Source organism: Ranitomeya imitator, chromosome 1 (assembly GCF_032444005.1).
Source record: "Ranitomeya imitator isolate aRanImi1 chromosome 1, aRanImi1.pri, whole genome shotgun sequence".
NCBI lineage: Eukaryota > Metazoa > Chordata > Amphibia > Anura > Dendrobatidae > Ranitomeya > Ranitomeya imitator.
In genome coordinates, this window is record NC_091282.1 from 431,165,031 (window position 1) to 431,192,211 (window position 27,181).

The following is a 27,181-nucleotide window of genomic DNA, read 5'->3' on the forward strand; positions in this document are numbered from 1 at the left end:
ATATGGGATAGATAGATGATAGATAAGATAGATATAGGATAGCTAGATAAATAATTGATAGATAATAGATAGATAACAGATATATAGAAAGATACTATAGATAGATAAGATAACAGATATATATATATAAATATATATAGATAGATGATAGATATAGATAGATACTGTAGAGAGATTAATAGACATACTCTATTCCATTGTATGCGCCTACTTTAGGTTACCGTATATCATCCTAGTTTGTGCACATAAGTATTTTCTCTGGGATTTCTTTGCCCTAATGAGATGCAGCATATAACCCAGTTCTAAACTAAATGGATCTTATCCACTTCCCACTGTGAAACAAGTGGAAATATGAAAACAAATAAAGAGCGAGCCAGAGAGTGGGAATAGGCAGAATACATGGCATGTGTGGAAAGTCAATGAAGCAGCATGTGTAACTGGGAGCAGTGAAGAAGAGGAGGAGGAGGAGGTGAAGGAGAGACACATAAGACTGAGAGAGGTAGATTCCTATTTTTATGTAGGCTACCCCTTTTCGTTAAACCGACTACCCTCCCCTGAGCAGCAGGCTGATTGCTTCCATTCAGCCACATTTGGTATGCATGAGCACTGCTGCTTCAAGACAGGAGGTTGATTTTTCTTTTTTTTTTAAGGAGGATCAGGAGCTAAAAGAAAATCCACTTTTCCAGCCTTCCAAGTTCCCGGGAGCATCAGCTGTGCGGGATTGCTACAAAGCTGGTGTGGACATGTTGATGAGCATGGAATGTCAGATTTGCAAGGGCTCTTTTGTTCTGTAGATATCTCTCAAGGTTTAATGTGCAATTTCCCACTGGAATATTACAAAGGGACATGAGTCAAACTGATGCTCCCCGACCTCTAAACTGGACCATTCGGAAGCTTTGCCATGCTGCCTTTCTCCCTTCTGTCAGACTTCTAAAGGTATGGATGGAAAATAATGGCATGTCATTGGGGAGAATTGATGTTTTCGCACTCTGTCTAGTGATAACTTTGTTAATCTACATAATAGGAGCTGTGAAATACCACTGCTCATAACGTTTTATCATAATAGGATCTATGTTGTGGGCAGGTAGTCGACGATTTGCCGTGATGCCAGTTTTGGGTATTTACAAGTTAGGGTTAAAACTGGCGTAAAAGACAGAACAATGGTCTCGTGTTTCTGTCCCATAGACCCTGCGCTCCGATATATATATATTTATATATATATGTATATATATATATATATATATATATATATATATATGTATACATGTTCCAGGCTGCAGCCAAACCATAAGTATTTTGTGTATAGCCCGGGGTCTTGTGTCACAGGAGGATACGTCCAGGATGCAGGCATGGAACAAAAGACTGTCACAGTTGATACAATGCTAATTTCCTAGTTCGCTCCATAACCCTGAGAGACCAATAGCCTCAGACGTGAATGCGTTAATTCCAGCATTGTCTCCATTTGTGGGAGTCATTAAAGGAAGAGAAATGCTAAAATCTCACTTTATCACCCGGAGACGACACATTAAAAGTCAATTGTGATGCATTTCAGTTCATCTCTTTGCGAGCATTAATCCTGGGATGTAATGAATCTTACTGTCAAGTCACTTCCATCTGGAATAAATGCTGTTCTGCTCACCACAAACTTGCACGTCATTAAATATTTAGCTGTGCTGGAAAATGGAAATCTTGCATCAAATGTGCCGTACGCTATACAAATGAAGGAAAAAGGGAAATAAGTAAGAAATGTAAAAGTTGGGACTATCGGGTGCTGGATCGGTGGCTGGGCTTGCAATGCAGCATATCATAATACATCCGGCGTCTAGGGGAATCGGAAGCATTGATTAGTTTCTTACTATGTATTATGTAATCCCAGCATCTGCCCGACATCAGACATCTAGGCTGATCCCTTTAATACGGCGACTACTTTGCACTGTGTACTAATGGTCATTCTGGGGTATATGTATGCCTTGACTCCTGGGCCAGTCTGTATAGGGGTTGGCTTCTGATAAGCCTCAGATGTCCAGAGCAGCAGCCAGACAAAGTAGTGAGCGCCAGGTCTGTGACAGATGTCAGCGCAGTAATGACAACAGGCTATTCCAGGGGCCACGCCATCACGCAGAGGAATTAAGAGCGGGGGCATCAGTGACGTAAAAGCTTATGTACAGTGGTCATGAAACGCATACTGCATTTTATAGAACGCTCCTTGGAAGAAATCTCTGCTTTCTAGCATAGGGGAAGAATTTGGCAAAACCTGGATTTGAATACCTGAAATAGACTTGTCATTATTTCCTATTTCTGATGCAATATTGTGCGTTTTGTTACTTGGTTTTCATATTTTCCAACTACCTTTACAGAAGATTTAATATTGTGTGCTATCACCATCGAAAACCCATGTCTGGTCCTTTCAACATCTGGCGCACAAAGCAATACACTTGCCAAGGTCTAATGATGCAGGGGATCTGTGCGTGCCACTGCATTAAAAAACCTCCTATATGTAGCAAAACAGCATAGCATATAGCACATCGGAGGCAGTGTTGTCAACATGACTTTTTAGTTTTTTCTGAACAGCTAATAAAAAAATCACAATAATTTTTACGGACATATTGGAAAACTATAATACACATTTATAATTATCAGTGATCCATATCTACATCCCATAATTTTGATGTAGACATCAGCTGTAATCACTGTACAGTGTAAATATAGGAAAAAAACGCATGCGTTTTAATGCGTTAAAACGCAGCGGCAAAAAATGCAAATGTGAAACCAGCCTAAAATGGTGAAAAAATCACGGACGCTTCAATTTTTTCTACAGACAGGGCAAAAAAGTGCCCTATTTTTACGGACCGTCAAGATATTTCTGGACGGTTGGCAACCCTGATTGAAGGGTCTGGAATTGGTTTTCACCACCGGTAGTTTGGGTCATTATTTAGTTGTTTCTCTATGAACAGTTGTTGAACAGTTCTCTTAAAGGGAACCTGTCACCCCCAAAATCGCGGGTGAGGTAAGCCCACTGGTATCGGGGGCTTATCTACAGCATTCTGGAATGCTGTAGATAAGCCCCCGATATATCCTAAAAGATGAGAAAAAGACGCTAGATTATACTCACCCAGGGGCGGTCCCGCTGCGGTCCGGGTCCGGCGCCTCCTATCTTCATGAGATGACGTCCTCTTCGGGTCTTCACGCTGCGGCTCCGGCGCAGGCGCACTTTGTCTGTCCTGTTGAGGGCAGAGCAAAGTAATGCAGTGTGCAGGTGCTGGGCCTCTCTGACCTTTCCCGGTGCCTGCGCACTGCAGTACTTTGCTCTGCCCTCAACAGGGCAGACAAAGTACGCCTGCGCTGGAGCCGCAGTGTGAAGACCAGAAGAGGACGTCATCTGATGAAGATGGGAGGCGCCAGACCCGGACCGCAGCGGGACCGCCCCTGGGTGAGTATAATCTAACGTCTTTTTCTCATCTTTTAGGATACATCGGGGGCTTATCTGCAGCATTCCAGAATGCTGTAGATAGGCCCCTGATGTCGGTGGCTTACCTCACCCGCGATTTTGGGGGTGACAGGTTCCCTTTAAGAATGGGCATAACAACAGGGTGCCAGCAGTCAGTAATCTTTAGCTTGTGGTTTACTGACAGCCGGGTGCACATGATATTACTCTTATATGCATTAAATACATGATATAATGCATACAGAATGGTGGTCCGGGCTTTAGATGTGGACCCACATAGAATTCTGGTTGTTTCTTTTTCTTTGTGTATGTGCTTGGCTGCCCAATGATATACTTTTACTAGTAGGAGGTGAATTCTCAAAAAGTGCCAATGAGAATATCATACTCCATTCTTACATGGCAACTCCATTTTTTTTAATTTTTTTTTACTATGCTTTGTCTTTGACACCAAATATGTATTACTGAATAAATATGGTAAAGAAGTGACTTAGAGATGACTTTTAGCTTTCCTGCCATAAATGTTGTATTAAACTGATGCTTACTAGAGATGAGGGAACGTGCGCGAATAAGGTGTTATCTGAGCATGCTTGTGTGCTAACCTATTATTTTCGGCGTGCTCGAATAATATGTTTGAGTCCCTGCGCCTGCATGTCTCGTGGCTGTTAGACAGCAGCAACACATACAGGGATTGGCTTAATCAGCCACAACACATACAGGGATTGGCTATTAGACAGCAGCAACACATGCAGGGATTGGCTGTTTGTTACATACAGGTGTGGGGACTCAAGCAAATTTTTCAAGCACGCTGAAGACACTCAGTTAGCACCCGAGCATGCTCAGCTAACACCATATTCGCGCATGTTCGCTCATCTCAAATGCTTACCTATAATATATGAGTGTTGCAGCATATTTTCTTCAAGCTTTGCATTGTGCTGCTCAACCGTTGTTCCTCCTGGAAATGTCTGGATTCATTTATCAGCGGGTGTTACCATTCCACTTCTTCCACTTGTCCAACCCGCACGGTTCTCTCTAAACACTGATTGGATAGTGTCAGTGTATATGAAAACACCCCTAACTGGTAACACCCAGTTGTCAATTTACTCATACATTTGTAGAAGAAGTAACAAAAGAACGACACAGATCTAAGAAAAGATGCTCCAGAGCCGTCATTTGATGAAGAATACAAGTATGTACTAATGTTTTTAGATGCTTTATGTTTTCACTGTTGCCTTCTTTGGGGCCATTATTAGCACTGTAGTGTGCAGGGAGGTGTGTAAAAAGCGAAGAACCACTGACCCGCAGAATAAGAAGCACATTCTGTTGACACTGTAAAGCTGCTATAAATAATGAATTGGGCACTGTGACTTAGTGTGGCTGTAAATGGCATTGTGCAAGATCCAAATCAATCTCAGTAAGATTATGGCCAAAATGTGTTCTGGCCCAGATTAGACACTGCGATGTCCAACGCCAAGCTTGGCAGGAGGAGTAATAAGCACAGATCTGTCCCTCAGAAGTATCCTAGTAAACAAAGCTGTTAGCCATCCTAAATATCCCAGCTAATTGCAGCAGCATTGTGAACCCATGGAATATGGCGATATGTGCAGTTTGTGAGAATACCGTAAAAGAGAACCTGTCATCCAGATTTTGTTCCCCAAACTGAACAAACCCCAATGCTGAAAAACCCCCTGCCTCGCTTGTAGAAATCCTTCTTCTTCGAGATCTTATAGAAATGAGTAGCGAGTGCAGTGGGATGCGTCTCTCGCTACTTCCTACCTACTGCTTGCTTCCTGATCACTTGCCAATGCTGTCATTGCCTGAGGCGGTGTACGCGCAGATTAATCGTCCGGATCTCAAAACATCATCAGGACCATGCAATGGCTGCCAAGGGGAATGACAGTGCTTGTCCGAGATCTCACTAGGGAAAGCGCTCACTGAATGAAGAAATGGCCTGTCAAGGTCGGCAGCTGGTGGCGAATAGGGGGAGAGGCAAGTGCATTGTCCCACCCCACTGCACTTTTGACTAATTTGCATAAGATTTCATTAAAAAAATCTCAAAAAACAATCTACAAGCAAAGTCTGGATTTATTCAGCATTATGGCATGTTTACATACCTGTCTTTAGTTTGCAGTATAAAATCCTGATGACAGTATTCCCTTAAAAGGACTCTGTCACCTTGTGCAGGCGTGTACTATGGAGGACAGAGAATGAACTTCAATCCAATATTGCAGCCAGCATGCAGCCAGCGGGTAAAGAAAGTGTGAATCAAACACCCGAAAACCCCGCCCCTATGGCTGGAGATTGTTCCCTCCAAATTCAGGTGACAGAGTCCCTTTAAATTGTGGATATTTGATATTGAAGATGTAATTTGAAGCTTCTAGACTTCAACGGAAATTTCCGATAACACTTCCTATCTATGTTCCAATGATAACACTGGCATCATTTTATCAGTGGAGGCATCTTAGGGGCCCATCAAGTAGCAAGGCTTGGTGCGTCAGCTACCTATAAAACCCAATCTCTAGTTACGCCATTATATGCTACAAATCTGTAAGAATTAAGCAAAAAGATTTGCAGGATTCTGGTACAGCAACTACGTGGGTGGTTTATGGCTGATGGGTAAGAGCCCTACGAACCTCATTCTACCTGACTGCATCCATGACGCCCCTTCTAATTAGTAGCCTTGCTATATTATTATGTTGCGGCACAACCTACTCATGACATTGTGCCAAGTCTTCTAATCAGGAAAACCACAGGTGATTTTAGCAGGCGGAAGGCGATACACAGGGCTTTGGTTTGGAGGCTATGGACTCCTAAAGTGGTCGCTGGTCTCGAATCCTGCAAATAATTTTGGTCAATTTTAAAGGGAACCTGTCACCTTGCAAAACACTATATACCTGCAGATATAGGTTTGCCCTGCAGGTAAGCAGTGTTAGGGTATGTTTCCACGTGCAGGAAACGCTGCGTGTTTGACACTGCATAGAGACGCAGCGTCAAACACGCAGCGTCCAGATGTTACAGCATAGTGGAGGGGATTTAATGACATCCCGTCTCCACTATGCATGGTAACACGCACGCGGCGGCCCTGCGACTCCAGACATGCGGCGCGTCTTTTAAGATCACAACATGTCTGTATACCTTGCAGCGACGCTGCGTCGCCGCAAGGTATAACACAGGGCCCTATGTGTGGGGTGCGATGATCCCGGATGTGTGCTATGAACACATCCGGCATCATCGCGTTCCAGAAGGGGGCGGAGCTAAGCGCAGAGCGGGTTTGCCGCTCCGACTAAACTGACAGCCATCCTGAAGGTGGACACATTCCCTTACAATGTTGCTAAGCTGCCTTAAGAGAAAGTGCGGCTACTGGGAGAAAATGAACTTATTTCCTCCTGAGAGCCACTGACTTTCTATTACGGGGACAAGCACTGCGCAGTTACAGTCATCGGTCACTATACTGTGAGCACTGGCTACAGGCACACCTCGGCACCTTGATTGACAGCCTGCGGTGCAGCATTATAACACTGTTTGCTTGCACATTAACCCTAGATCTGCAGGGAAATAGCCTTTCTGTTTCTAATCACAGTGTTTTATTCTAACTTAATTGTTTATTTGATGGTTCATACCTGCAGAAGTATCCGACTTTTTTAATGAAAGTAGTTTTGTGTATATTCAAAATTATTTTTGCAGCTTTTGTGTGTACTTGAACACTGTTCATACACAAGCTAGAAGATAACTGGAAGGAGAATTTCTTATATTTTAAAGGAAACCAGTAAATTTGAATAGGCAGCCATTTAGACTGACGTGTTAGAAGAATAAAAGTCATATAGTGTTCATGAGAACATGTAAAACACATTTTATATCCTGCCATATAATGACTTGTGAAGAGCGATGAGTAGGACAGTATTGCAGACTTATCTGTAAAAATTTTAGCCTACTATGATGTACAAGAGATATTATTTTTCTGCTTAGATAGAATCAAGGCTGCCATGACATCACTGCACTCAGGCCGGGTTCACATTAGCGTATCTGTGCGCAGCGTTTGATCCGCATAGATCCGCATGCGTCATGCGTGCATATATTTAACATGGTGTACGCAGGGACATGCGTTTGCATGCATTCACATGCAGATGCGTACACGTGCGTCCTTTCGTGGTGTTCGGCGGTGTCCGGCGAATGCAGCATGTTGCATTTCTTGAAACGTCAATTATGCGCAGCCATGCGCATGCAGATGATTACGGATTGAGAGCGTCAAAAAATGCATTACTGTCTATGGGAATGCATGCGTACGCATGCGTTCGATGCGCTTGCGTACTTCGGACTGCGCATGTCCAGGAACTGTTTTGAGACACGCCCTCCTGGAAATATGGAACGCATACGCATAAACAACGCAAACGCAGACAAAAACGTATACATACGCATGCACACGCAGCATTTTTTTTTGCCGTCATGCGTAAGCTGATTCGGATAAAAAACGCAGCGTAAACATGCCTTTGCATGCGTTTTGGCATTTTTTTGAGCGTGCAGATGATACGCTGCACACATATACGCAAATGTGAACTTAGCCTCCGGTATTGTTATCAGATCATCAATGGATCATTTTAGCATTGAGGAAATATATTAAATCAGGATTCATATTTTCAATGTACAGTAATGTGCATTGTTCTTCTAGTAGGTCTCCATTACAGGCGAAACATGTTAGACAAACATTGGCCACTCCTGCCGATACTGGTGGGACCAGCCAGCTACATAATGTTGTCCCAACTTTCTCCGGCTGCAGATACTGGGGGGGAAAGGATAGTTGGACCTTGGATCCATGGAAGCACTTGCAGCGTAAAACACACATTGTCCTCCGTTGTCTCCTCCTCTTCTCCCCTACCGCTATGTGTTCACCTGCTTTTGAATAAAATACAAATGACCGAAACAGTAAGTGCGTCCTTTTCTTTCTATTGGAAAGAGTAGTTGGACATGTTGGATATTAACGTGCCCGATCCCTTCTTCTCTGATAAGTCCCCCTTAGAGATTTGGGGAAACAGCTTACTGCTCTCTCCCTGTGCCAAGTGTGCAGGTGTATAAGGGGTCATGCAAATGCAATCGGGAGGTAAAAAGCCACTAGAATTCCACTTTAATATCTGAAAATGAGAAAATGACTGTTTGAGTGGAGTTAAGTTAATGTTTCGATCCTTCCAGGTCAGACTAAGGATATGTGGAAGATCACCACAGACCACAATGTTCTGTCCATGTCACAAGCAGGAGATAATGATGACAGCTCCACTATATGAGGATTTACCAAACTGCCCCTGGCCTTAGAGAATGGGCTTTTGTGGTTATACCAGAATTTGGAGCTATGCACCCTTGACTTATAAAGTGTGGAAATAATATGAGTATATGTTCCTTTGGCGCACGCTGGTCTCTATATGGCTAGGTAGCGTACATGTACTACGAGCATGCTAAGTGGACCTAATACCTGGGGTATTAGGATGAACCACATGCAAATGTTTTCGTGAAGCTTGAACCCATTTATATGCAAGGAGTTATTATAAAACGTCAGTGCTCTCTAATATTTACACACAAGACGCTCATTACTTGTTTGATGATATAGATGTTACAGTCACATAATGCAATGTATTATATAATATATAACAGCTAATCCAGTGGTGTTTTATGGCCTGACTGTTATTATTACCAGATGGATGACTTCTTGCTCAAAGATGCATACACAAAGCAGTGAACCAACAAATCAATTAGCGTATCGCCCATCTATCATTACAGCACTACAATGACTAATCCGTCCTGAACAGCGAATTGATGGAGGAACAGTTTGCACGTACAGAGGCTGTAAAGAAATCTACATTTCCCCCTGCGACTTCAGATGTAAATGTGTTGGCTAAGCTATCATCATCCTCACATTTTAAAGACAGCAGAAATGATTATCTAATATTGTAGTGTAATAATTGCAGAAAATTCATTACGGAAACGAATAAATGGGAAATTCTGGAGCCAGTATCATTCATATCATTTATGCAGCACATGCAGAGCTCCGTAGTATTGTTGCCGGCAAATACGGCACGGAGATTCTGGAAAAGCAGTCTGATTAGTGCAATCAAGTAGAAATGTAAAGATGTTTCACCAGGGGCGAATTATAGGGAAATAATAAGGGACAATTTCTAATGGACATTCATCATTTAGAGATCCATCTTCCCCCCCCCCCGAGAGCAATGCTCTGCCCAAGACTTCTCTAGCTGAGTGTGGAAGTTCTCATCTAAGAGAATTATTTTCTCTCAACCGAGAAAAGTGGTCCAAATATGCTAATCACACTGTGATCAGAGTATTATTATTATTATTATTATTATTGTGTATGATCACAGTGTGATCCAACAATCTCAAATGAAGAAAAGATGGAAAACCAAAATGTCTCCATCTTCTCTGTTCTGTCAGTCTGTGAATATAGGTATAATCCTGGTGCAGTCCGATTTTTTTCCACAGACTCACGGACTTGCATGGCCGAGAGTAATCCGATTTACAGATTCAAATTGTGCATGACTTGATTTTTTGCCTCATTTTTTGGACTTGTGCACAACCCCATATAATAACATTGGTCCGAGTGCGATTCAATGTTGGTCCATATTGGAGGAAAGGAGGAATCGGGAAGAGCACAAGGAACTGATGAGAATTATTATGAGAATAACTTTGATTAGCTGACACCATAATATTCTACTTTAGGCAAGTATTTAAAGTTCTGCTAATGCTATGCCAACAGAGGTATGATCACCACTTGGGCCTTTCTTTTAACTTATGCTAAAAACACCTTCTAAAATCAATAAGTTCCCAGTAATATTTCATTTTATAAGTGGATGTATACTTAAAGCAACACTCCAGTTCTGCTCCACCATTTTTCGACCACAACAATATATGGGCCCATGAGTTAATGAGGCCACATCCACCTCCAAAGTAGGTTGAATTGTGCATTATGAGGAGCTATTGGACTGCAAAGGGACCATACAGTTAGGGCCATAAATATTTGGACAGTGACACAATTTTCGCGAGTTGGGCTCTGCATGCCACCACATTGGATTTGAAATGAAACCTCTACAACAGAATTCAAGTGCAGATTGTAACATTTAATTTGAAGGGTTGAACAAAAATATCTGATAGAAAATGTAGGAATTGTACACATTTCTTTACAAACACTCCACATTTTAGGAGGTCAAAAGTAATTGGACAAATAAACATAACCCAAACAAAATATTTTTATTTTCAATATTTTGTTGCAAATCCTTTGGAGGCAATCACTGCCTTAAGTCTGGAACCCATGGACATCACCAAACGCTGGGTTTCCTCCTTCTTAATGCTTTGCCAGGCCTTTACAGGCGCAGCCTTCAGGTCTTGCTTGTTTGTGGGTCTTTCCGTCTTAAGTCTGGATTTGAGCAAGTGAAATGCATGCTCAATTGGGTTTAGATCTGGAGATTGACTTGGCCATTGCAGAATGTTCCACTTTTTGGCACTCATGAACTCCTGGGTAGCTTTGGCTGTATGCTTGGGGTCATTGTCCATCTGTACTATGAAGCGCCGTCCAATCAACTTTGCAGCATTTGGCTGAATCTGGGCTGAAAGTATATCCCGGTACACTTCAGAATTCATCCGGCTACTCTTGTCTGCTCTTATGTCATCAATAAACACAAGTGACCCAGTGCCATTGAAAGCCATGCATGCCCATGCCATCACGTTGCCTCCACCATGTTTTACAGAGGATGTGGTGTGCCTTGGATCATGTGCCGTTCCCTTTCTTCTCCAAACTTTTTTCTTCCCATCATTCTGGTACAGGTTGATCTTTGTCTCATCTGTCCATAGAATACTTTTCCAGAACTGAGCTGGCTTCTTGAGGTGTTTTTCTGCAAATTTAACTCTGGCCTGTCTATTTTTGGTATTGATGAATGGTTTGCATCTAGATGTGAACCCTTTGTATTTACTGTCATGGAGTCTTCTCTTTACTGCTGACTTAGAGACAGATACACATACTTCACTGAGAGTGTTCTGGACTTCAGTTGATGTTGTGAACGGGTTCTTCTTCACCAAATTAAGTATGCGGCGATCATCCACCACTGTTGTCATCCGTGGACGCCCAGGCCTTTTTGAGTTCCCAAGCTCACCAGTCAATTCCTTTTTTCTCAGAATGTACCCAACTGTTGATTTTGCTACTCCAAGCATGTCTGCTATCTCTCTGATGGATTTTTTCTTTTTTTTTTCAGCCTCAGGATGTTCTGCTTCACCTCAATTGAGAGTTCCTTTGACCGCATGTTGTCTGCTCACAGCAACAGCTTCCAAATGCAAAACCACACACCTGGAATCCACCCCTGACCTTTTAACTACTTCATTGATTACAGGTTAATGAGGGAGACGCCTTCAGAGTTAATTGCAGCCCTTAGAGTCCATTGTCCAATTACTTTTGGTCCCTTGAAAAAGAGGACGCTATGCATTACAGAGCTATGATTCCTAAACCCTTTCTCCTATTTGGATGTGGAAACTATCATATTGCAGCTGGGAGTGTGCACTTTCAGCCCATATTATATATATATAATTGTATTTCTGAACATGTTTTTGTAAACAGCTAAAATAACAAAACTTGTGTCACTGTCCAAATATTTCTGGCCCTAACTGTATATTGTTCTTACGCAAGGGCCCTGTACTGTCTGTGCCCACCAGCTATTTACGATGTGTATTTGCAGTCTTCTACTGCCAAAGACGAGACTGGATGAGACTTTTAGCTTTAGGAAATAAGTGATGTGAAACCTATCCTACATGAAGAAAAGTGAATTTGCCAATAATTGGTCTAATTTGGCAGTGGCGATGAGTCACTTCAGTGAGGGAAGGCTGGAGAGCGAAGGAATGCTCTCCTCATGAATACGCTGGACTCGTAAAGGATGTGTCCGGTGTATCCAGCTGTAATATGCTGTCCTCACGTAGGGCCATGTATTAAATGAACAGATTTGCTTTAAAAGTACAACAAATATAGGGATAACAGCATTAATATTGTAGATGAAATAGTATTTCACTTGCTATGTCATGATCACACACGATGGTCCTATGTTTCAAGTGCTCTACTTCACATCGCCAAGATTCATGTTTAATTACCCAGATATGTTGCAGAGATATCACTGCCAGAAAAAGAAATCTGTTACATTGCTTTCCAAGCACTACAGTACACTTTCTTGATAACCACTAATCCCCCGGCTTTCTGCTTCGGAAAGACAAAAGTCCAGTTTAAGGATTTACTGCAGAGGCTTTATACCGAATTGTAATGTTGCTCCAGATACAACCTCATGTTGTAGAAGGACAGCAGGATGCACACGTAGATGCAACATTTTGTCCTTAGAAATAGTGACTAGATGAATTTTTCCTATACAATCCTGGATACATTTTTGATGACCACAAGGGGTTGAGTGACTTTATGGCTGATCATTGGGTCCAAGCTCAAAAGTGGATTGCGGCATTTGGAGCACAGGTAAAATTCAAATATAAGTGTAGGGTCTGTATGAAAGTCTTATAGTATACCTGTATGTTCAGGTATCTTTTCAGAATAACCTGTCCTGTAGGTGAATATGAGATATAACACTATTTCTAGGATATGGTTTGTGTCCTGCATGTTTTACCAGTTTGCCCTTACAGACTCTACTTTTAATTGTTCGTTTTCTGTGACATAATAGAATAGCTTCCTACTTTTTTCTCTGCAGAAGGAGCAACGTCATGTTTGGGCTTATTATTATTACAAAGCCATACTAAGCACTGTGGCTGTGAATCCAGCACTGAAGAGAAATAGATTTTATGAAAGCTGCAGCAGATCTTCCTGTGTCTGCCTGTGCTTAGTGCTCCTCCTCCACCTCCTCTCTCCATAGAAACTAATAGGCTGTAAAACCTGACAACTCGCTGTGCTGGCATTTCACCTTGCTTTAACCAAGACAGATTTAATCTGTTTTCTGAGTGTATTCTGAATTCAGGAGGCATGAGAAATGGAAGAAATATCTCATAAATGCAGAAAGAAGTAGATTTCTTATGCTAATGCTAAAATATATTACAATGTTTCTTACATTCGTCTGTACTATTGATTTATTCATATGTTTGTTGAACAGACAGAGAGCATTTAACCCTCTGTGTGCTGATCACTTATTTATTTGTGGCTTCTTAGAGTATGCTCGCACGGTCAGTAAACGCTGCGGGTCGGATGCTGCGTACATCCACAGCATCCAACCCGCAGTGGTTAGATGTTACAACAGAGTAGATGGGATTTCAAGAAATCCTATCTCCACTATGCGTGCACCGACTCCCGCAGCTTCCCTGCGGAGATGCACATGTGTCGCGTCTTTCCAGACCACAGCATGTCTATTTATCTTGTGGTGATGCGAGTCTCCGCAAGAGAAATCTCACCCGTTCAATGTACTGGGTGCGGTAATTCCACACGGTTCAGTGAACACATGCGGGATCACCTACGTTCAAAAGCCAGCAGAGCTTTGGACGGAGCGAACATGTGCTGCGTCCAAAGCACTGACCATGGGAACATACACTCAGTGTTCTGGATTGCTCATTTTTATCACCAGGAGCAGTTGCTAAAACCGAGCTTAGTTATTGACATGACAAAACTTTAAGTGTCAATGATATGAGAGTCACCGTGGTTGGCATCGTACCTGAGCTGGCACAGGTACTGCAGCAGTAGTTCGAGCCGTAGCTGGTGCTGGTGCACTTTGACTGGCTTTGTACTGGGAGCAACATTGATGCAAAATCTCAAAGAAACCCTTTTTCACCCAAATTTCTGATGAAATACTAGCAGTTATTCTTTAACTCCAACATGGTCACACAGACCACGAGCCATTTGATGCGTGCTCTTATTATAACCTGATGTAATAAAGCTTTGAATGTAAGTGTATGTGTTGGATGGCTTTGCATTGCTTATTACTCCATCATATTTGGTCCCACAAGACAAATCCATGAACCCTCAACAAATTTGTCATGTCTACCTAAGCTTCATCTGGTTGGATGAGCTGCATCTACAATTTTTACTTACCACACGCCAATCCACTCATAGACATAATGGGACATACTGTAGATTGCAGTGCCTCGTCAATGTTGAGTTGAGCAATATTTTATTTCCACCTTGTTTCTACGGGAGGATTGCATCAGGTTCCACCTCTACAGATCTTTTTTTCTCTTTTAGTTAAAAATGAACAGCATAAATATTTGAAAAGGAAGAATTCTCTCTTGCAGCTGTTGTAGCCTTTTATTATCACTGTCTGTCTCTCTCCCACATAGAGCGATGACACAAAATAAAGACAAAGCCATTATACCTACTGTGCATGTAAACATGTGTATTGCACAGGAAGGATGACAGGTACAGCGGGGGTCGTCAGTCTGTAAGGGACGCGCCTCCTTCATACTTACATACAGGGATGAGCATTTTCTATTCCTTCTGTATCCTGCGCTTAAATAAAGGGGCAGACATATTTACCATACAGACCAGCTCTTGGGTCATGATCCTCTTTTGTAATGCATTCCTTTTATAGTGTTTGTGCTTATCGTGTGCTCCTATATGTAATACTCATGTTATAAATACTACGTACATAGATCTTTGATAAAGTCTTAGAATTTGCACCGTCAAGTAGTGTTTGGGTTTATTATCTGCTTGTATATGTAATACTCGCATTGCAAATACTATGTACATAGCATTTACTACTAGTGTTGAGCATTCCGATTCCGCAAGTATCGGGTATCGGCCGATATTTGCGGTATCGGAATTCCGATCCCGAGTTCCGATACTTTTGCGATATCGGGAATCGGGATCGGAATGAATATTTATGTGTATAATAAATAATAAAAATAAAAAATATGAATGGGAACAGGGATCTTTATTAGAGAAAAAAAAAAATTGATTTTTCATATCTTCTATCCAGCGAATGCTGCTGGAAAGAAGATATGAATGGCGGCTTCAGCACCATGTGGGGGGGACAGCGCTTACAGTAGCGCTGTCTCCTGCACGGCACACAGACTGCACACGGACAGCGTCCGTGTGCGGTACGTGTTTTACACGGACCCATTGACTTTAATGGGCCCGTTTAATCCGTGCGCTCCCACGAACACTGACTGACATGTCTCCGTGTTTTGCACACAGACACACGGTCCGTGAAAACACGCTGACATGTGCATTGACACATTGATTTCAATGTGTCTACGTGAGTCAGTGTCTCCGGTACGTGAGGAAACTGTCACCTCATGTATCGGAGCCACTGACGTGTGAAACCGGCCTCAGCTGCAGTAGTTTACCAAAATACCACTCAAAAGATTTAGAACTAGAGATGAGCAGGTCTTCGGAAATTTGATTGCACCAGTTTTGTAAAATTTGCACCAGAGATTCGATTTACAATGCTGAAATGGGGGTGTGAGAGAAATAGAGAAAGTGGGGCCATTATGGGAAAGCCTCCATAAACGCCATTGATCTGCTCTTTGGCGCTTCATAAAAAATTATGTAGTGATGCACCGTAAATTTCATTGCACTCAAAGATTTAGTAAAGGTGTTTTCCAGATTTTCCAAGAAAGTCTGCAATCACTTTATGTGCACGTTCTCACTCAATACAAGTGAATTGACTAAGTCTAGCCGGAATATGGCCAAGGTTGTGAGAATCATCTACTTGTGGTCACATGATAGCTCGGTCTTGCCATAGCCACTAGAAAATTCTCACATCACGCTGCACATTCTGGGAGCATTTACAAGTCTGTAGTCACATAGAGCGGCTGTAAACTTTCATGATAAACCTGGACAACGCCTTTAATCATGGAAGTGATTATTGTGACAAATTAACAGAAGTTTTGCATCTAGCTCGCATTCTGCATAAGAAAGTGAAAAGAGCTTAAATACCCAGGAGGAAATCTCAATCTCAGTGATTAAGAAATATCAGCTACATATTTGTTCAGGACTCTGTTTGCTCTTATGGGTAATTCCATCAAACAAGGTGAATTACCATAGTTAGGAATACCGCACAAAGAAACTCACAACCTCTAAGGCGTGCGGAACAGATTCAAGGTCACTTTAGCCAAGGGAAAGCCAAGTTTTTACCAACTGTTTAAAGGATTAGGGAAGAGAGATAGTTCTCCAGCGTGGATGATCATGGAATTAAAACATCAATTTTATTGGAGATATATTTAAAACCATAGTTAGGCTATATGCAACATAAGAATGGGGTCCCTGGAGGTTTAAAGGATTGGGGAGTTAAAGAATGGAAGCCGACTAGTGATGGGTGAACCCCTCGATGATCGGGGTCGGCAGGTTCGCCTGAGTTTTTTTTGTAAAGTTCGAGCCGGAAAAAGCCAAAGACTGCTGAGTGCAGTAAATACCGCCGGAAGTTAATGAGCGGCCCCGGAAGCAGATGCGGCCGGGAGACAGTGGGACGGGAGGATGCGTCGTTGGACAGGTAAGTATAATTATAATGTTTATGATTAATTTTATGCTTTTACAGGCCCTGGACCCGAACTGGACTCGAACTGTAACACAGGTTTCCCATGGTACGAGTTCAGAACTTTACAGTTTGGGTTCACCCATATCTAAAGCCGACCCGAGAGAGAGAGTTCCACAAAAGAAGAGGCACAAAAAAAGTCTTGTATGTGAAAGTTTGAGGATGTGAATGCAGTGGAGAAAGGTATAGACAAAGATAAGTACATTAACAAGGAGTTGGTATCTGTTCTCTGTTCCCTCTACACGCATAGAGGAAACTAATTTCGATTGCCTTAACATAATGTTGGAAGCATTATTGAAACTCCTCTCTCCTTATCGACAATAAAATACAACGTACGGTACATCCTAATATAAAAAAGTGATACTTATACTATAAAGAAATGTTGGAATGAAATTGAGTACACTTAGTTAGATTTATGTATACTCTTAACTGGAATATATTGGATAGAAGCCCCAGTAAGCAGAACCTAAAGGAATAAGAAGCTGAAATGCTTCAGAATCTCAAGGGTATTTCTTGGTTTAAATTCAGATTTAAGAGCAAGAATAAATGATAGACATTTTACAAATTGAGAATGGATCATTATAGTTATAAGGCAATCTTATTTATCATGACACATGTCAAGGTGGACCTATAACTATTTGTTATATATATATATATATATATATATATATATTACGTGACTGGGCAATATACTACATGACTGGGCAATATACTACTTGACTGGGCAATATACTACGTGACTGTGCAATATACTACGTGGCTGGGCAATATCCTACATCACTGGGCAATATACTACATAGCTGGGCAATATAGTACGTGACTAGGCAATATACTACGTGGCTGGGCAATATACTACGTGGCTGGGCAATATACTATGTGGCTGGGCAATATACTACGTGGCTGGGCAATATACTACGTGACTGTGCAATATACTACGTGGCTGGACAATATACTACGTGACTGGGCAATATACTACGTGGCTGGGCAATATACTACGTGGCTGGGCAATATACTACGTGCCTGGGCAATATACTACGTGGCTGGGCAATATACTACGTGGCTGGGCAATGTACTATGTGACTGGGCAATATACTACATGGCTGGGCAATATACTACGTGGCTGGGCAATATACTACGTGGCTGGGCAATATACTATGTGACTGGGCAATATACTACATGGCTGGGCAATATACTACATGGCTGGGCAATATACTACGTGGCTCGGCAATATACTACATGACTGGGCAATATACTACGTGGCTGGGTAATATACTACGTGACTGGGCAATATACTATGTGACTGGGCAATATACTACATGACTGGGCAATATACTACGTGACTGGGCAATATACTATGTGACTGGGCAATATACTACGTGGCTGGGCAATATACTACGTGATTGGGCAATATACTACGTGACTGGGCAATATACTACGTGACTGGGCAATATACTATGTGGCTGGGCAATATACTACGTAACTGGGCAATATACTACATAGCTGGGCAATATAGTACGTGACTGGGCAATATACTACACGGCTGGGCAATATACTACGTGGCTGGGCAATATACTACGTGGGCATGCATATTCAAGAATACCCGATGCGGTAGAATCGGGCCACCATCTAGTACAGTGTATATATATATATATATATATATATATATATATATATATACCATATATATATATATCTATATATATATATTTGTATTTTTATAGAAGACTAGATTTTACAATACTCTGTCACAAGATGTGTATGCTATATATTACTATGTGTGGCCACCCAGTTTTGTAGTCTGTTAAGGTTTTTAGCTTGTGATATTGTAATAGATTTATATAGATTTTCTTCAAAAAAAGATATGGATGAACACATCTGTAAGCATATAATTATGTATTTCATTAGAACTGAATGCACCAGATTAATGTCAATATGACACTGACACATCATAAACAGGATTGTATAATTTGAGTATTACTGATTGCATGATACATGCCCCATTGAAACAAAAGGATATCTTTATGCTCCTAAACCGTAAGGCAAAATCTGTATCAGCCCCTTCATCACCACAACCACCACATCCTATTTGTCATTTCGAAATTTAACATTTCCCTATGAGGTAGAGCACTCTTACTTGCACCAAGTCCCTGATGTAATTGCTCTCTCTATACCTACTTAAACTTTATGGGTTTATAATGTATTTTTGTATTTCTCAAATTTCACATTTGGGCGCACATAATTTTTTCCACCCAAATCCATATGGAATCCAAAATAAAAGAAGGTGCCATATTTCATACCATGCTAAAATGAAGACTTGGTCTTAAGGGGAGAATAATTCTCTACATTTTGCTAAGGAGTTGCCAGAGATGATGTACTGGCTGTGTAGCCAGATCTTAGTTTTAGGTTTGGGGAAATACAATGCAACGGGTCTACCATAACCATGCTTACCAACTTCCCTGGAATATGTGGAAGGCTCTAAGGAAAAAAAAAGCTTCCTAGAAGAGTTGTCAATTCTTCTTTAGATTGGGACGGTCCGTTACTAGGCATCACAACAAAAATTCAATGTAGTGAAGTTTCTTCCGTAACATCCCCTGCATATTTGCTCCATGTGCATAGTTTAATTTACCTATACTCATGGGATAGAAACATCAAAGTATTTTTGCCAGAAAAGTGACAAAATGCAAAGTTGTGCAAATAAATTGCAACTTCCCGCCAGTTTTAAGCAGCTCAGCCAAAATGGACTAAGCTGCGGAGGAACTGGGGGGGGCAGGTCAACACATGGCTACACCTGCCTGTCAAATTCATTGAAAGTGGCTGTGTTACTTTCTTACATCAAAATAATTATGCTTGTCCCTGATTGGAGAAATATTTCTGGTGAGGCGCACAAAAGCGCATGCTACGGATAAGATATACTGAATTCATTAAGTGGCATGCACTTCTTAATAAATTTGGAGCATCTTATTCCTTTGCACCCCTCATTAAGACTGGCGTAAAAAATGCTAGTCATAATAAATGGGGCCTCATTATTATTGGGCCTTTATTTTATTTTTGTTCAATTTTTTATATTTCTTGGGTTTTTTGTTCACGCATTTTTTATTCTTCTTCTCTAAAGAAGCCTACAGATAAAAGCATAAAAACAGCATACCTAGATTGTGCTTCATTTTTTTTTAAAAAACATCCATTAGAAAAAGAAAACTAAATGATAGTAAAACGCCAAATAAAAACACGTTATCTTTTTGCAATTCATTTTTACCCATTGATTTATAGCTCAAAAAGGTACTAATAAAAATTATTGCTCACCCTACGAAAAACACACAACCTGGTCAAAGGAGGACCGTGTTTTTATAGATCAAAAGTAACTATTTTTTTCCAAATTTTATGAATGTGAGAAATCTTATTTCAGGCCTCAGTTTAAAATATTTTCTGCAAAATTGTATTTATTTTGTTTGGTATTGAAAGAGATAAGAAAAGCAACCTTCAAACCTTCATGACATGGTTTTATTAACAAATTGGCTATGTTCTCCAGTAAGGTTTATCTAGTGGGAGAAACCTAATTGGATTGCAAATGTAATAAACTTTCTTATCGTCTGATTTACGAATAGACTCATTTCTGCAACATATATCACTTTAATTAACAGCAGAAGGTGTAGATCAATCAATCACTGCAGTAATTGAGATTGACCATGAAAATAATTGCAATAAATAAACGGGAATGCGAAAAAAGTTTGATTGCATTTACTGTTGGAACCCTCGTTTGCAATGAGATGAGAAGACGATGACAGCTTATTGATAAAATTAGATTGGTTACAAATTGCATGTTTTGTTTTTGCTCAGTCAAGAGCATCCAATGTCATAAAAATACCTATATATTAATATCTCAGCTTACAAATTACTTTAAACAGTTACAGCTAAAGGAAAATTCCAGGAAAAAAAATATAAATTAGGGGAGATTTTCGAATCCTTGAATATGGCATTTCTCTACTTTTCCTTTTTTATACTCTTGCAGTAATTTTTTAGTTTTCTCTGGGTTGAGACTGACTTATGATGTCTTCCATATAAAAATTCACACAGAAGAGAGGACCCTACTTCCGTAGCTCAAGCTCAGAAGCAGTAGCAGCATGAAAGGCATTATACAACAGTATTGAGCAGTGTAGATGTGTATGCAGCACTGGGCAAGACAGTGAAACAGTTATTGGAATCAGCAGTGCCACAGTCTTACTGTGACTTCCTCCTCTCTATGAATTTCTGTGGGAAGCATGCAACTTGATCCCTCAATAAACTGACAATCTGTCGATCTGTCTCCTCTCTGAAGATGGATTTCAGCAATTTTCTTGAAAATGTACCGAATGGTTGAATTTGGTTTCATCCTACATATTTTTCAAGGTTGTTCAATTCAGAAATGCTTCTTGGTTAGGATTTTCAGGATTTAAAAAAATGTGTAGGCTAAAGTCCAACACATTTGAGAATACATTAGTCAATGTCTCCGGCAAATTTCAGTTAATTGGTTTTCAGGAAAATGACTTCACAATGCCAGTCAGAGGTTTACCAAGTAGGAAAATAGCTTTTAATATCTTCCAGTCTAACTATATAGAAAAGTTAGCAAATTTCTGAGGTGCCTGTTTACCTATAGTTAGAGTAATTTTACAGAAAGGGCAGCACGGTGGCGCAGTGGTTATCCTTGCAGCGCTGGGGTCCTGGGTTCTAATCCCACCCAGGACAACATCTGCAAAGAGTTTGTATGTTCTCTCCGTGTTTGCGTGGGTTTCCTCCGGGCACTCCGGTTTCCTCCCACATTCCAAAGACATACTGATAGGGATTCTAGATTGTGAGCCCCATCGGGGACAGTGATGATAATGTGTGCAAACTGTAAAGCGCTGCGGAATATGTTAGCGCTATATAAAAATAAAGAGTATTAAAAAAATAAAGATTATATTAGTAAGGTTAAAATAACTTTGACGGAGTGAAGATCTACTTCAATAGTAAGAAATGTCTTAAAGTTCTTTTATTTTTCATTTAGATGTGGTCTAATTAGGCAGCTGTGCAGAGTGCAACATTGAAGAATCATTCGGGATCCTCCTGGCAGTTGGATCGCAGCCAATCATTAAACAATTGCAGTTCGTATTGCTATAATACCACTTGTATTAGTGGGAAATCTTTCTTAAAAAGAACCTTTCAACAATTTTTCATCCTGACCTGGATATACTATGTAATAGTAGCTCCAGAGAGGAACAAAACTTGTTTTTTTTTAATTTTGCCTTTCCATTGCAGAGGTATTGGCAACACAATATTTGACACCTAATGAGTTAACTTTAGATATGTCCATGTAGGTGTTATTTTATCGTTTTCACTTAGGGTGTGATCTTCTGCCTCCTGTATGACACTGACCAATCATAAGCAGGCAGCAACATAGAAGTGCAGAATTTCCTGTGATGATGTCATCAGGATCACATGACCTGAGTCCACAGGTCCTGACAGCCGGAGGGTGCAGCCTAAATAAGCACTGAAGATATATTATACAGCACAGAAGTGTAGAGTTATAAGCTCCAGTTAATATTTCCACAATTCTGTGCTGTGTGGATCGGGCAGCATGCATCAGCTGTCAAGTTCTCTTAAGCATTAGTACAACACGGAAGGTTTAACTATGCTGCAAGGAACTTAAAACTGCATATGAAACTAAGCTACTAAGCCAGTGGAAAACCACTCGGTATTGAATTAGGTATTAAAATGAAGATGTACCTTGGACTCTTGAGTAAAAAAAAAGCCTTTGTATTAGGGAATGACATTACACAGTTTTCCAGCACTCCACGTTTCGCACTCGCATTATGTCAAGATCACGCTTAGTTCATGTACCTTTTTGGCCCATGATTGCCAAACCTCATGAAGCACAGCTCCTGAAAGATTTCTCCCAATGATGGGGCATTAAAGAGTCATAGAAGGGCAAATGTAGAGCGGTGCAGGGGCAGTTTGACAAGAGGGCTATAACAGCAGAACAAAAATTTAACCCTTCGTATGGCGCAATATTTCACCACCCATTGTAAAAAAAAATGGATAGTCGAGACCACTAATTATCTGTGTGGTAACATTGAGGCTACCCTACACAATATGACTTGTGTTTTTCCTACATTCTAAATACAATAAATATTCTTTAGTATGACATTATTTTAATAGAATTGTTCATTGTATACACCATATGTGTTTTCAGATGTGCTGTGATATGGAAAGTATATCTTTAACAAGCACACCAGAAAACTGTCCCAGGAAAGGTTTTCTGATGCCTTTTGGGGACGGTTCATTCATACTTTTTTTTTGCATTCTAGCAAAATGAATAGAAAATGAATTTACTTTTTTAGTCGATTTTTCATGAATTGAACTAAGTGTAAGGCTATGTGCACACGTTCAGGATTTCTTGCAGAAATTTCCTGAGCAAAACGACATTTTCTGCAAGAAATCCACATGCATTTTTCTCACATTTTTACCACGTTTTTGGTGCGTTTTGGGGCGTTTTTTTGCGGATTTTTCCAGAGGTTCCCAATGCGATAATATAGTGGGAAATCCGCAAAAAATCCTCAAAATTATTGAACATGCAGCCTTTTTTACCGCGATACGTTTTTTTGCAGAAAAAAACGCATCATGTGCACAAAAATTGCGGATTTGGATATTGATACGCCTACCTCCTGGAGAGTGTTGTTCACTTGGTTGGCTGTTGTGAAGGGGTTTCTCTTCACCATGGAGATTATTCTGCGATCATCCACCACTGTTGTCTTCCTTGGGCGCCCAGGTCTTTTTGCATTGATGAGTTCACCAGGCTTTCTTTCTTTCTCAGAATGTACCAAACTGTAGATTTTGCCACTCTGAATATTGTAGCAAATTCTCGGATGGGTTTTTTCTGTTTTCGCAGCTTAAGGATGGCTTGTTTCACCTGCATGGAGAGCTCCTTTGACCGCATGTTTACTTCACAGCAAAACCTTCCATACGCAAACACCACACCTCAAATCAACTCCAGGCCTTTTATCTGCTTAATTGAGAATGATATAACGAAGGGATTGCCCACACCTGTCCATGAAATAGCCTTGGAGTCAATTGTCCAAATACTGTTGGTCCCTTTAAAAGCAGGGTGGCACATGTTAAGGAGCTGAAACTCCTAAACCCTTCATCCAATTTTAATGTGGATACCCTCAAATGAAAGCTGAGAGTCTGAACTTCAACTGCATCTGAATTGTTTTGTTAAAAATTCATTGTGGTAATGTCTATAACCAAAATTAGCAAAACGTCTCTGTCCAAATATATATCGACTTAACTGTATGTGGACCATTTAGTTACAAGATAGGTTGAACAGCCCCCTTAGAGCTAGGTCTACAATGATACAGTGCATTCCACTCCAAATACACCTGAATTGCAAAAAATCTGTACTCGGATGTATATGACAGTGTGTCCATAGACTACAATGGGCAAGACATAGTAAAAAAAATGTTCTCCTGACTTCATTTTGTCAGGGTTATATCGTTTTATGTTGACAGTGTACTTTATTTAAAAAAAAAATCATAGTTGACCATGTTTGTTTGGTCCCTTTAAAAAATATGCATTTTTTCTTTCAATGAGAACCTATACATTTCTATGCATCCTGAACCGTTCAGTTTTCTTGTTTGTGCCATTAAAGTCTAGTTAAGAAAATAAAAACTAGAATACCTTATTTAAAATAAAAAAAAACGTATGTAGACGTAGATGCTTTTAGATGACGTAGACCTCAGAAATCTTATATGGCATGAACAGGCACATGCTTTTGATGTATAATAATAATAAATAAAGATTATTATACGTCCTACATCCGCAGATACACAAATGTGAGCTTAATCTAATAACACAATTCTGATTAGCTGCTGTACCAAAAATAAAGAAAATAAGAAGAAGGCTTATGTAACGCAGCTTTCGTCTCATTCTAAAGCAAGGGTTTTCCATAACAATATTCGGCGGCTGAAAAGAACTCATTTTAAGCTGCCTTCATATTATATGAACTGTTTAACTACAGAAAATTGTCTGGGCTATTGATTGAAAATTTAATGTTTGGGGTTATAAAAGGCATTTACACTTATTCTAATATGGCCGTGTTCATACAGTACTGTCCAAAGGTTTTAGGTAAGTAAGGAGAAAATGCTGCAAAGTAAGAATTCTTTCACAAATAGAAGTGTTAATACTATATTTTTATCAAGTCAAAAAATGTATAGTAAATGAACAAAAGAGAAATGTAATTCAAATCAATACTTCAAAACAGCATCAAATTCTTTTAGATACAAGTGCTCAAAGTGAGGAATCTTGTAGGATTATAGTCAAGTGTATGAATAACCGGTTATACTAAACAGGTGATAATGATCATGATTTTCATATTTGTCTTGAAACATAAATTGAAACACAAACAGCTGTGCTGGAGGCCGAAAACTGGGTGAGGAACAGACAAGCTCTGCTACAAAGGTGAGGTTGTAGAAGATGGTTACATGTCATGTCACAGGTCATGCAATATAGTAAGACTGAGAACAGCAACAAGACACAAGTTAGTTATAGTGCATCATAAAGTTTTTCTCAGGTGAAGACTTAAAAGCAAACTGGAGTGATGTGCTGTTCAAGTACTTTTGAATTAGCACAAAGAAGTGAGCAATATTGAGGGCAATAGACAAAGGAAACTTAGTGCAGCATGATACACATCATGCTTACTTCCCTTCAAAATTAGAAGATTTCCAGCAGTGCCATCAGCTCAGAACTGAAAAAGAATAGTGGGACTTAGCTACTCTCATCTTCTGTTCAGAGAAATCTGGCCAGAAGTGATCAAAAAGTCATTCCTTCAACATGGAAGCAAGGCCAATCGACTCAACTGTGCATAAAAGCATAAGAACTGGGGTGCAGAAAAATGGCAGCAGGTGGACTGGGCTGATAAGTCAAAATTTGTAATATTTGTCTGTAATGGAAGGCAGTGGGTTCACCAAAGAGCAGGAGAGTGGTACAATAATAAGTGTTTATCAGTTATGGTGAAGCTAGGTCGACGTTCCTTGCAAATTTGGGGCTGCTTTTCAGCAAATGGGGCTTTGCTCAGCATTACTGGTGTCCTCATTGATGAGAAATTCAGACATACTTATCATGTAAGACCATCACGTAGGCATCCGATTGACTTCAAATTTATTTTACAGCAGGACAACTGCGTGAAACATAGAGGCAATGTAATTAAGAACTAACTTCAGCATAAAGAAAAACAAGAAGTCCTGAAAATTCTCATATGGCCTTGCTGAGGCTTGATCTCAACGTCATCATTTAACTGTTTCTGGAATTACTTGAAGACACAGGGGCATATACACAAGCCTAAATGCAGAGAAGATCTGTAGTTTCTCCAAGATGATTGGAACAACCTACCTGCCGAGCTCCTTCAAAAACTGTGTACAAGTGTACCTAGAAGAGGTGACACTAATTAATAATTTAAATTAGAGTTTTCTTTTTTCTTCATTCACTTTGCATTTTGTTAATTGATAAACCTAAAGTTCCAACCCCTCTTCTATTTTTTTAAAGCGTTCTTTTCAGCATTTTTCTCACACTCGCATAATGCTTTTGCACCGCACTCTATATGCCAATCAATTCAGGCAGAGGCAGATAGAAATATAATAAAACCAATGTCCAAAATCCAATTCATTTGCTTTTGCAGTGTATGTATGAAGTAAACAGTTGTGTCTTGCAGAGGGATCAAGAGATGGATATCGTTGGTAGCAATTAAAGTAGCTAGATTTTTCATTTTGTTGCCAATTCTGACATGAAGGATCAATTACTTTACTGCAGATGTTGAAAAATGTTCAACATACTTATTAACCCCTTCATGACCCAGCCTATTTTGACCTTAAAGACCTTGCCGTTTTTTGCAATTCTGACCAGTGTCCCTTTATGAGGTAATAACTCAGGAACGCTTCAACGGATCCTAGCGGTTCTGAGATTGTTTTTTCGTGACATATTGGGCTTCATGTTAGTGGTAAATTTAGGTCAATAAATTCTGCGTTTATTTGTGATAAAAACGGAAATTTGGCGAAAATTTTGAAAATTTCGCAATTTTCACATTTTGAATTTTTATTCTGTTAAACCAGAGAGATATGTGACACAAAATAGTTAATAAATAACATTTCCCACATGTTTACTTTACATCAGCACAATTTTGGAAACAAAATTTTTTTTTGTTAGGAAGTTATAAGGGTTAAAATTTGACCAGCGATTTGTCATTTTT

General features: G+C 40.2%; 1 protein-coding gene across 1 annotated transcript in view; it reads left to right on the forward strand.

Moving 5' to 3' along the window:
- Positions 1–782: 782 nt before the first annotated feature.
- The window catches only part of TRPM3 (transient receptor potential cation channel subfamily M member 3), a 783,591-nt gene continuing 757,192 nt past the window's right edge, over positions 783–27,181 (forward strand). Inside the window, exon 1 of the mRNA XM_069763506.1 lies at positions 783–936. Coding sequence (XP_069619607.1) covers positions 847–936 — 90 coding nt within the window. The 5' untranslated portion in view covers positions 783–846. The remainder of the gene's footprint in view (positions 937–27,181) is intronic.